Source organism: Triticum aestivum, chromosome 3D (genome assembly GCF_018294505.1).
Source record: "Triticum aestivum cultivar Chinese Spring chromosome 3D, IWGSC CS RefSeq v2.1, whole genome shotgun sequence".
In the NCBI taxonomy this organism is placed as follows: domain Eukaryota; kingdom Viridiplantae; phylum Streptophyta; class Magnoliopsida; order Poales; family Poaceae; genus Triticum; species Triticum aestivum.
The window spans coordinates 451,149,993-451,161,482 of NC_057802.1; the positions used below are offsets into that span (position 1 = coordinate 451,149,993).

General features: G+C 52.3%; 1 protein-coding gene across 1 annotated transcript; it reads right to left on the reverse strand.

Moving 5' to 3' along the window:
* Window positions 1-5,540: 5,540 nt before the first annotated feature.
* LOC123079582 (probable LRR receptor-like serine/threonine-protein kinase IRK) lies at window positions 5,541-9,397 on the reverse strand. Its single transcript, XM_044502374.1, has 2 exons — window positions 7,844-9,397; window positions 5,541-7,344 (listed from the first exon to the last, which is right to left on the reverse strand). Exons 1-2 carry the CDS (start codon window positions 9,226-9,228, stop codon window positions 5,883-5,885), a joined length of 2,847 nt encoding a protein of 948 aa, XP_044358309.1. The 5' UTR covers window positions 9,229-9,397; the 3' UTR covers window positions 5,541-5,882.
* Between the last annotated feature and the right edge of the window lie 2,093 nt (window positions 9,398-11,490).

Consider the following 11,490-nt stretch of genomic DNA (forward strand, 5'->3'; position numbering starts at 1 on the left):
AGTTACGGGAATTCGTATTGGGCCTTAATGGGCCATACGGGAAAGGAGAGAAAGGCCCCAAAGGGTGGCCGCACCCCTCCCCATGGACTAGTCCGAATTGGACTAGGGAGGTGTTGGGAATCGTAGCATAATTTTAAAATTTTCCTACGCTCACCAAGATGCATCTATGGAGTATACTAGCAACGAGGGGAAAGGAGTGCATCTACATACCCTTGTAGATCACGAGCGGAAGCGTTCCAATGAACGTGGATGACGGAGTCGTACTCGCCGTGATCCAAATCACCGATGACCGAGTGCCGAACGGACGGCACCTCCGCGTTCAACACACGTACGGTGCAGCGACGTCTCCTCCTTCTTGATCCAGCAAGGGGGAAGGAGAGGTTGATGGAGATCCAGCAGCACGACGGCGTGATGGTGGATGTAGCGGGATGCCGGCAGGGCTTCGCCGAGCATATACGAGAGAGAGAGGTGTTGCAGGGGGAGAGGGAGGCGCCCAAGGCTGTAGGTTGCTGCCCTCCCTCCCCCCCTTTATATAGGCCCCCTAGGAGGAGGGGGGCGCCGACTAGATCCCATCTAGGGTGGGGGGCGGCGGCCAAAAGGGGGGAAGGGGTGCCTTGCCCCCCAAGGCAAGTGGGAAGCCCCCCCCCCCCACCCTAGGGTTCCCAACCCTAGGCGCATGGGGAAAGGCCCATGGGGGGCGCCCAGCCCACTAGGGGCTGGTTCCCTTCCCACTTCAGCCCATGGGGCCCTCTGGGATAGGTGGCCCCACCCGGTGGACCCCCGGGACCCTTCCGGTGGTCCCGGTACAATACCGGTAACCCCCGAAACTTTCCCGGTGGCCGAAACTTGACTTCCTATATATAATTCTTCACCTCCGGACCATTCCGGAACCTCTCGTGACGTCCGGGATCTCATCCGGGACTCCGAACAACTTTCGGGTTTCCGCATACACATATCTCTACAACCCTAGCGTCACCGAACCTTAAGTGTGTAGACCCTACGGGTTCGGGAGACATGCAGACATGACCGAGACGCCTCTCCGGTCAATAACCAACAGCGGGATCTGGATACCCATGTTGGCTCCCACATGTTCCATGATGATCTCATCGGATGAACCACGGTGTCGAGGATTCAATCAATCCCGTATGCAATTCCCTTTGTCATTCGGTATGTTACTTGCCCGAGATTCGATCGTCGGTATCCCAATACCTTGTTCAATCTCGTTACCGGCAAGTCTCTTTACTCGTACCGCAATGCATGATCCCGTGACTAACGCCTTAGTCACATTGAGCTCATTATGATGATGCATTACCGAGTGGGCCCAGAGATACCTCTCCGTCACACGGAGTGACAAATCCCAGTCTCGATCCGTGCCAACCCAACAGACACTTTCGAAGATACCCGTAGTGCACCTTTATAGTCACCCAGTTACGTTGTGACGTTTGGCACACCCAAAGCACTCCTACGGTATCCGGGAGTTGCACGATCTCATGGTCTAAGGAAAAGATACTTGACATTCGAAAAGCTCTAGCAAATGAAACTACATGATCTTTTATGCTATGCTTAGGATTGGGTCTTGTCCATCACATCATTCTCCTAATGATGTGATCCCGTTATCAATGACATCCAATGTCCATAGTCAGGAAACCATGACTATCTGTTGATCAACGAGCTAGTCTACTAGAGGCTTACTAGGGACACGTTGTGGTCTATGTATTCACACATGTATTACGATTTCCGGACAATACAATTATAGCATGAACAATAGACAATTACCATGAACAAAGAAATATAATAATAACCATTTATTATTGCCTCTAGGGCATATTTCCAACAGGAGGGGGGCGCCCCTTCCTTCTTTCTCCTTCTCCCTTCCCTTCTCCTATTCCAACAAGGAAAGGAGGAGTCCTACTCCCGGTGGGAGTAGGACTCCCCTCCTGGCGCGCCTCTCCTCCCTAGGCCGGCGGCCTCCCCCTTGCTCCTTTATATACGGGGGCAGGGGGCACCCCATGGACACACAATTGATATACGATATTTTAGCCGTGTGCGGTGCCCCCCTCCACCATATTACACCTCGATAATATCGTTGCGGAGCTTAGGCGAAGCCCTACGTTGGTAGAACATAATCATCGTCACCACGCCGTCGTGCTGACGAAACTCTCCCTCAACACTCGGCTGGATCGGAGTTCGAGGGACGTCATCGAGCTGAACGTGTGCTGAACTCGGAGGTGCCGTGCGTTCAGTACTTGATCGGTCGGATCGTGAAGACGTACGACTACATCAACCGCGTTGTGATAACGCTTCCGCTTTCGGTCTACGAGGGTACGTGGACAACACTCTCCCCTCTCGTTGCTATGAATCACCATGATCTTGCGTGTGCGTAGGAATTTTTTTGAAATTACTACGTTCCCCAACAGAGATGGCATCAGGAGTACAAGGAGAGAAGACGGAGTTTAAGTGATGATTTCAAGAATTTGAAGCTACCATGATGATGTGTGAGGGACATGGACGAAATATGCAAGATGATCCCCCGGCTGGCGGATTACCTCCTTTGTCCCACCTCAAATACTTGGTAAGGGCATCGAATTAGGGTTCGGGTTCAATTTGATTGAGTTTTAGCGTTTGCTACTCTTTGCCATAGACACGGGGCGAGACCTCCTATAGTACCATCAGAACCTCGTTGTGTTAAACAAGTACTTCATCTTATATTTGTAATTCAGATTTCATATCTTAAATTATTGCTTTTTCTTTGGTTGCATGTATGAATTGATCTTCATGATTAGGTTGACTGTGTTTCCTACACCGTCAATAACCATTATAGCATGCATTACTATATAAGTGAGTATAGATAACATGACACGTTCATATAGCCATTAGCTAGCTACACTATTAGTCATTCTCTAATGCGGCACTAGATCCTTCGAAGCCCTTCCCATTGAAGTTACCAATGCCGCCAGCAAGAAAAGAGATACATGCTCCAGCCGATCCTTTTTAGTCTACATATAAATTTTGTCCGAAGTCAAAGTGTCTCTATTTTGATCAAACTTATAGAAAAAAGTATCAAAAAACCGGAGGGAGTACATGCATAGTTTGACTCTTAGATGGGCTTGATTCACAAACAGTAGTTAAGCCATACTAATAAAATATTGAGACCCGCCATATGTAAGTCGCCTTAAATATGGGTAAGTTAATTTTCTGGGCCATTATATTTAAATCAACGATTGTTCTTTCTTCAGCTTTCTTCCTCCGCCAACTATTCATCCTCCCACAAAATCGATTTGCCCAAATTGCAAATTCAGTCAACTTACGTATAGCTATTGTGTCAAATATTTTCATTATAGATAGTTACATTACCTTGATCACAAGTAAGGAAGTTCCAATAACGCACCATTGTGAAATATGTAAAATGCAAATCTAACCGCACAAATGAGCATAAAAAAATTCAGGATTTTTTTCTTCGAATTTACTGTTCACCGGGTGCAGATGAGCCTGGGCACCGAATTGATTATCAGCATGTGACACCGCTAGTTTGTTTTAAATAAGCGATGACCAGTCCATGGTTTCATGTTGCAATTGTACACCATTTGCTCTATTTTTCTCCCTCCCATCTGACGCTGCTAGAGGGGGTCCGCGGCGCTGGCACGCAACCCTGATGAAGGTGGCGGCGGGGATTTGGCGCCTCCTTCCTAGATGGAGGGTTGTGGCTCCCGGGGTGGCAGCCCTGGCCGGTGGTGCACGGCGGGCGGTGCCAGATTGTACTGGTGGGCGTCATTCGGTTGTGCGGGCAGCGTGGTGGGCGTGGATGACGGTGCGGCGACGGTGCCTCTCAGTCCGCTGGGCCTCCGTGGAGAAGCTTCGTTGTCGTCCGATCTGTGCCAGCATCGTTTCCTGGTGCCTGCGGCCGCCGTCTCATGGTGCTTGCTGGCCGGATCTGACGTTTGGGTGAGGTTCCGGGGAAAACCCCTGGCCGGCGCGGCGGCCCCCCAAAGTCGACGCCTTTGGTGTCGATCCCCTTCCTGGAGGCTTTGGGGTGGTCCCTCTCCCTCCCGAGCTCCAGCGAAAGCTGATACTCCCCTGATCTGGGCGTCGACGACACCTCGGTGGCATTACTCCTTCTTGAAGGCAGCGTCTGGGAGTTGCTCTTGGTGGTGGAGTTGTTGGTGTCCTGGTTTCGAAGCATGACGACCTGGACTTCCTGCTACATCTTGCTCGGCTTCGCCCGGTGCATAGTGATGCCTTCTTCGGTCTTCTCCATGGCGTGCGCCTTCGTTCGACAACGTGCTTCCGGTGCTCCGTGCTGCCACTGTCGGCTATGGTTCTTGTCTGGTTGGTTTCTTGTGGTTCATGGATCGGCTCCATCTGCTTCTCCTACGGCAACTCCGACACCTTGAGTTGGGCTCTGTGGTAGCCACTCCGCTGGTCGCCGGTGCGGCACCAATCAAGCCTGGGTGAAAGGGTAATGGCCCTTTGCGACGGCGGAGACAGCTCAAGTATTGCCCCAGTTTGACCTGTGGATGCAGCCGACGCTCGATGCTTGCTCGGTGTGACCCTCCTTCTGTGTACTTAGTTGACTAGTCGGTGTGGGCGTAGTGCTGGTTGTCCGCATCTACGCTCATGTTGTTGCCTTTGTGTTGTTTTGCCTAGTGTCGTGTATCTTCCTTTCCGCTTGCTTTGCATCTCCGTTGTAATGTGGTGCCCTTATAATCCTGGCCGGTTGATGACTTTGTTAATTTAAAGTCAAGCTAGGTTCGAGCTCTTCTGGGGCTCCGCCAGCGCCTTTTCTTAAAAAAAAATGAGAGAGGGGGAGAGGTGAAAGCAGTACAGCATCGTGCGACCATTCGAGAAACGTGCATGGTTGGGTGCAAAGCGCCAAGAATGCGGCACAAGCAAAACAGCATCATTTTCGACAGATTTGCAGCTCCCGCTGGAGTCGGCAGGCCTCGCCCACGCCACGCCCCCGGGCCCACGCCTCGCTCCTGGTTCGCTTGCTGTCGACGGGGCAGGCGGGGCAGGCAAGCGCGAGTGAATGCTGCCTGCTGGGTGCTGGCACAGTGCTACTATTGCACGCGGCGGAGCAAAATGGTAGGTGCTGCCATTGAAGGCTCCCCCTCGATTCAATTCCTCTGGTGGTGGTGGGGGTGGTGGTGACTGGCGCGCGCGGCGTGGGAGCACAGAAGCAGTCACTGCCGAGACGTCTTTTTTGGAAGCTTCACAGGGCACTAGGCCCGGACAGTCGAGGCTGTGATGCAACGAGCCCCTTCGGTCTGGAGGGAGAAAGGCCTAGGGTTCCCATTCCCTCCGGGTCAACGGCTGCAAATAGTTAGTAATACAGCTTTGATAGACTTAGACTTGATCAGAAGGGTAATCATGGAGATTACAGTAATGGAATCAGAACAGTCGTTGCTCTGAACATTTTGCTGTTAGTGAATAGTGAATATAGGTTTACCAGAGGGGCAGTGAAAAGATTTGGCAGCATCAGACCAGTAACAAAGCTAATAAAATGACCACACATTGTGAAGCAAAAGATGTCGAGCAATATATGTAAGAAATCAAAGTCACATTTATCAGCACAACTAGCTAAGAAGGCAATCAGATATCAGTCATTTCAGGGGTGCCGAGATGCCGGCCAACCTCTGCGGCAATACCCAAACGAGCAGAGATAAGCTACAGTTTCATCCAAGGAATGAACCAAAGAATTGCAGAGAAGCAACAAGCAGCATCGCCAACCCCCTAAAATTTCACAACCAAACTACAGACTACAGGCATTCCACAATGCATCACCACTCCATCGCTCCCACCCTTCTTCCCAACCGGGCATCATATATGCATCTAGTAGAGAAACAAAAACCCAGGTACATGCGGAACAAAGTTCAAAAGAGACCTCAGACCATCTCATCCCCTGGACTGTCCTGCGGACTCCTCACCACCTCAAGTATACTCAACACCTCGCCCATGTCCGGCCGGTTCGACGGCACCTGCGAAGTGCAAACGAGGCCCAGCTTGATGATCGGAATGGCCTCTTCCATCGCGAACTCGCCGCATAGCCGCGGATCCATGCAGTCCTCCAGCCTGCCTTCCTCCAGCGCGCTTCTCACCAAGTCACATAGCACGACCACGTCATCTTCCAAGTACTCAACAGGCCTCCTGCCCGTCAAGATCTCCAGTGCAAGCACCCCAAAGCCGTAGACGTCGCACTTCTCGGTGATCTTCACCGTCTTGCACGCGAATTCTGGCGCCATGTACCCAAGTGCACTCTGGATCTTACTGCTCAGCACATACCGGTCCAGCATCGGGAGCAGGCTTGCAAGACCATAGTCACCCACCCTGGGCTCACCATTGCTGTCCAGCAGCACATTGCTTGACTTGAGATTGTAATGGACGACCCCATGCTGGTGGAGGTGCATCAGTCCCCTGGCAACACCGATGATAATGTCAAACCTCTCCATCCAGGAAAGAGTGTTCTCTTCCGTGCACTCATGGAGGTGCTTGTGCAGATTTCCTCCTGGGAGGTAATCATAGATGAGCAGCTGCAGCGACGAAGTCCAGTAAAAGCCTCTCAGTGTGACAATATTGTGGTGCCGCATCTTGCTAAGCACCTTCACCTGTCGCTCAAAGTCATCCTTAGACTTCACCAAGCTAGACACAGTGAGCTTCTTGATGGCCACCGGCTGTCCGTCTCTGAGCACCGTCTTGTAGACTGCACCAAAGCCTCCTCGCCCAAGCTCACAGTCTTTGTTCAACAAGGCATGCCCACCAGTGCTGAACTCTGGGCTGCCTTTGCCAAACATGACAAGCTTCCCAGAGCTAGCATCATTCTCCGGGGATTGGCTAAGGTAATCATCAGATAGTGCAATAGCAGGCTTTGGGTGGGAGGCGGCAGAACGGACACGTCGGTTGAGCACAGTTACAGTGATCACTCCGATGGCAATGGCAGCACCACCCGCAATGGCAATGAGGGTGGAGACGCTCAGTATGATTTTCTTGTGGTGCTTGCTGCTAGGGGAGCTTGGTGTGGATTGTGACAAGGGGTTTGATGAGGAATTGGGGTTGAGTACAATCGGCTTCGGCATGACAGCACCGCAGGAATTGTTCTTCCTGGAGCTGCATAGGCCGGAATTGTCTGATAGGAAGTAGTCAGGGATATTGTCGAAGAAACGACTGTTCGGGAGATTTCCTGATAGCAAGTTGTGGGAGACGTCAAAGATGTGCAAGCTGGGCAGATTAGAAAGCTCCACTGGTAGGGTCCCATTCAGCTTGTTCTGGGAGAGATCAACAGCCTGAAGACTGGTGAGGTTCCCCAGGGTGCTTGGAATCGGTCCCGTGATGTCGTTGTGCGACAAATCCCTGCATTCACAAGCATACTGTATCAATTAAAATGACCCCTAACCTTCAGCAAATCAAGTATAACTGAGTTTATATTTGCTCGATCCGCAGGCTTCATTTTTGGAGTACTCATTAAGTCAGAATCAAGTAACAATAAGTTTAGATCTGTTTGATCAGCTTGCTAGAGTTTCTATTTGATTACAGTTTGCAAAGTTTGAAACAAACGCCCAGATTCCCACACATGCACATTTGACTTCAGTTTTAAGCGTATCCTAGAAAATGAACCCGGCACTGGATACGAGCAGGACAACATGACAGAGACCCACAATTTGCGGTTAAGGACTCCTATAACAGAAAACTAAGACATCGATGTCCTGTCATTTTCTACAACGTCTCTGGAACCTAGGAAACTGAAAGCAACCAAGGCATGCAGGGAAATACAAAAAACAAATAGACCTAATCAACTTCACTAACAAGCAATCTGAATGGAGTCAAATTTGGTGGCCAGAAATTCGCTTACAGTGCAACGAGGGAACTGCAGCTCCCAATCTGTGCCGGGATGCGGCCGGTGAGCGAATTGTCCCCCATCCTCAGCACCCGGAGCGCCACCGCGCCGCCAATCTCCGGTGGCACGCTTCCGGTCAGCGTGTTAGCGCTTACGTCGAGCACCTCCAGCAGCCTCATCCCACCAATGCCAGCAGGCAGCTGCCCCGATATGGAATTCGAGGACAGGTTCAGAAACTGCAACCCCGCGAAGGCAGTAATCTGCGGCGGGATCCCGCCGGAGAACGCGTTGCTCGACAGGTCCAGCACATGCAACGCCAACGCGGCATCTCCGGGGACCTTGACCCACCCTTCGAGCTTGTTGCCGGCGACCGAGACGCGCTGCAGTGGCAGGCCGAACACCCACCAGGGGAGCTCGCCAGTCAGCGCGTTCCGGCTGAGATCGGCCTCCAGCAGGTTCTTACATTTCGCGATGTCGTCGGGGATGACGCCGGCGAAGCGATTGCCCGACAAGTCTAGCCGCTCCAGCGACCACATCTCCCCGATCCACGCCGGCACCTCGCCAGCGAGCGCATTGCTGCCGGCGCCAAGGAACCGCAGCGCGGTCAGCCTACGGAGAGAATCCGGCAGGCCGCCGGTGAAGAAGTTACGCCCGAGATCCAGCGATTTAAGAAGCGCCGCCTCTCCGACATCAGCCGGTATTCCCCCGGCGAAAAGGTTACGGCTCAAATCCAGCGCCCGCAGCGAGCTGCTCCGGGGGAACCCGCCAGGAACACTCCCCGACAGCGAATTCCCGGAGAGGTCCAGAGACCGGAGCGAGGGCAGCGACCAGATACCGTCGGGTATCGGGCCAGCGAGGCGGTTGGAGGAGAGGTTGAGGGAGAGGAGCGAGGAGCAGGAGGCGACCGCGGGCGGGATGTAGCCCGAGAGCTCGTTGTCGGCGAGGGAGATGGCGCGGATGTCGCGGCATTGGGCGAAGAGGTCGGCGGGGACGGTGGCGGCGAGGCGGTTGGAGGCGAGGTCGAGGGAGCGGAGGCGGGGGAGGGAGGCGAGGAGCCCCGGGAGCACGGGGCCGGAGAGGTTGTTGCGGGGGAGGGAGAGGGAGACGAGCGCGTCGAGGCGGAGCAGCGCGCGCGGGAGGCGGCCCGAGAGCGAGGCGGCCGGGAGGGAGAGCGAGGTGACGCGGCCTGCGCGCGCGTCGCAGCCGACGCCCGGCCAGGAGCAGGGGCGGTCGTCGTCCTCGGTCCACTTGGCGAGGCGGCCCAGCGGGTCGGCCACGCCCGTCTTGAAGACCACCAGCGCGAGCACGTCGTCGGTGAGCGCGGTCGTGGTCGTCGCCGCCGCCGCGGCCGCCGCGAGGAGGAGGAGCAGCAGCGCGGGGGCGGAGGCGGAGTCGGCCATTGCGGCGGCCGGGGCGGGGCGGGGAGGGGAGGGGGAAGTGCGGGTGGTGGGATCACACCGGAGCTCTGTCCATTTGCGCGGAGCAGTTTTGGGTGCGGGCCGGGGAGGGGAGGGGAGGGGGGTGGCTTGGTGCGGCGGGGAGGCTGTGAACTGTCACCTGTGGAGCAGTGGGGAGGCCCCTCTCCTCCTTGCGCGCTATTAATGAGCTAGCACGAGTAGAACTACGGGGAATGGACAAAATGATTCGATTTATTAACTTTTCCGATTCGTTTCTCCTCTTTTTCGAAAAATCAAGATATTTCTCAGGGAAAAAATGGAGTAATGTATGTGGTCACCTCATCTCATTTACTAGGTGCGTTACAGCCATTGTTTGCTGAAGAAAAAAAATCCACCCCTGATGTAACACTACACAGCAGATAAAATCGTCATGTTGGAATCCGATCTTCTGGATTGATTGCCACCGATGGAAATTCAAGACGTTTCCATTCACCCCTCGATAACGCCGGAATTAATAACGCCATCGTCGATACCACTATTATCACCCGATTTCACAATAACATTTCCTTTCGTTTTTTTTATCTTTGGTTTGAATGGATTACTACATTTTTACCTGTAGCGAGACGGAAGAATTCCTTTTGGTGACCAAGCGAACGAAACCGCTCTCCATTCCCCCGTGCGTGGGAATTCACTCACCAAAAGAAAGGGTCTGAGGAGGTTTATTAAGAGGCCCTGACGCGTGTCTGCGGAGGGCTCTGAAGGTTGCTTGTATTGAATGCGCCCCAACAACCTTCATTTACACCGGCCGCTTTTGATCCGAATGGCAGCCGGCATTCATTGCGATCTGGAGCAGCGACGGAAAAGCGCAGGCAGGCAGGCACGAGCAGCGCCGCACGGCAACCCTGGCGGTACAGCCACGCTGGCCCCGGTGAGCAGTGCAAGTGCAACCTTCAAATTTTCGATGGAGTGGAATTTACCCGCCTTGCTCTCGCAGCGGCACCGCCGGTCTCCTCGTTCCAGTCAATTCCACTGCCTCCATCTCGGTCCCTGGTCGAGTCATTTATGGCGTTGCCACTTCGCCCTGGTTTGTTTGTTTGATGCCATTGTTTGGTTCAAGCACTAAACAGTTTACTATTAGTACTGCAAATAAGAGGCCTAGGAACACATAAGTAGTTCAAGCAGGAAACAGTTCAACACTTTACACATAATCTTGAACGCAGCTACTTCTGTTTGTGGCCGAGAGCCGTTTGAATGATGTATGGTTGGACTGTTCTGCCTCTTCTTTATAAAAATTGGGGCCGTGGAACCGAAAGTATTATTCTACTCCCGAGCTCAAATGAGCTCGAAAAAGAATGACAGTAAAATTGAAAAAAATCATAAACCTTTTTGTGACAAATTTGACAAATGTTTTGTACGCTTGATAAGTTTCATCACGGAATTACATTTGTGGAAGTCATGAAGGAAAAAAATCAGTACTCCAATATGTTTTCAATATTACGTACCATTTTTGGAGCATCGGTTTGTTTTGTCATGACTTCCACGAATGTCTTTTTATGATAAATTTTTACAGGCACATAAAATATTTGTCAAAGTTTACGACATTTTTTTATTTTTTTTCTATTTTTTTAAATTTTCCTGGGAGCATTTGAGCTCGTAAGTAGATACTCCACGTCCCCGGAGAACACAACTCATTTTACCGACACGGCTACGACGGCGTCCTTGTTGTGTTATAAGAGCAACTCTAGCAGAATTGTTATAAGTGGTCAATCACCTTGATAACCATCACTATGACAATTTTTGGTCAAAAGGTCACTATTAGAGTCGTCATCCCATCCTAGGCATTATTTTTTAAGGACACTCTCCAAACCTAGCCACCATGCCTTCATATTTGGCAATTGTGGGGGCAGGGTGCTATTTGGAGCGCACTCCATCCCAAAACGATTTGGCGTGAGGGACATTTTGCCCCTCCCGCTGCTCTTCCCGTCCATGCCGACGTTGCTCTTTCTCGCCGTAGCACCACCTTGGACCACTTCCGGTCGTCCCCGCTCCCCGCAATGGACGCCGTCTCCACCCCCGCGTCCCAATCCACCAGTTTGGAGTCCAATCCCGTGATGACCCACAAGTATAGGGGATCTATCGTAGTCCTATTGATAAGTAAGAGTGTCGAACCCAGCAAGGAGCAGAAGGAAATGACAATCGGTCTTTAGCAAGGTATTTTCTGCAGGCACTGAAATTATCAGTAACAGATAGTTTTGTGATAAGATA

What these genes read in the sequence shown, in the direction of transcription:
- LOC123079582 (XM_044502374.1), bottom strand. Translation starts at nt 9,228, where the DNA reads ATGGCCGACTCCGCCTCCGCCCCCGCGCTGCTGCTCCTCCTCCTCGCG. An exon ending in TGCAGTTCCCTCGTTGCACT is followed by an intron (nt 7,345 to 7,843) that starts GTAAGCGAATTT and finishes TTGTGAATGCAG; the next exon opens with GGATTTGTCGCACAACGACA.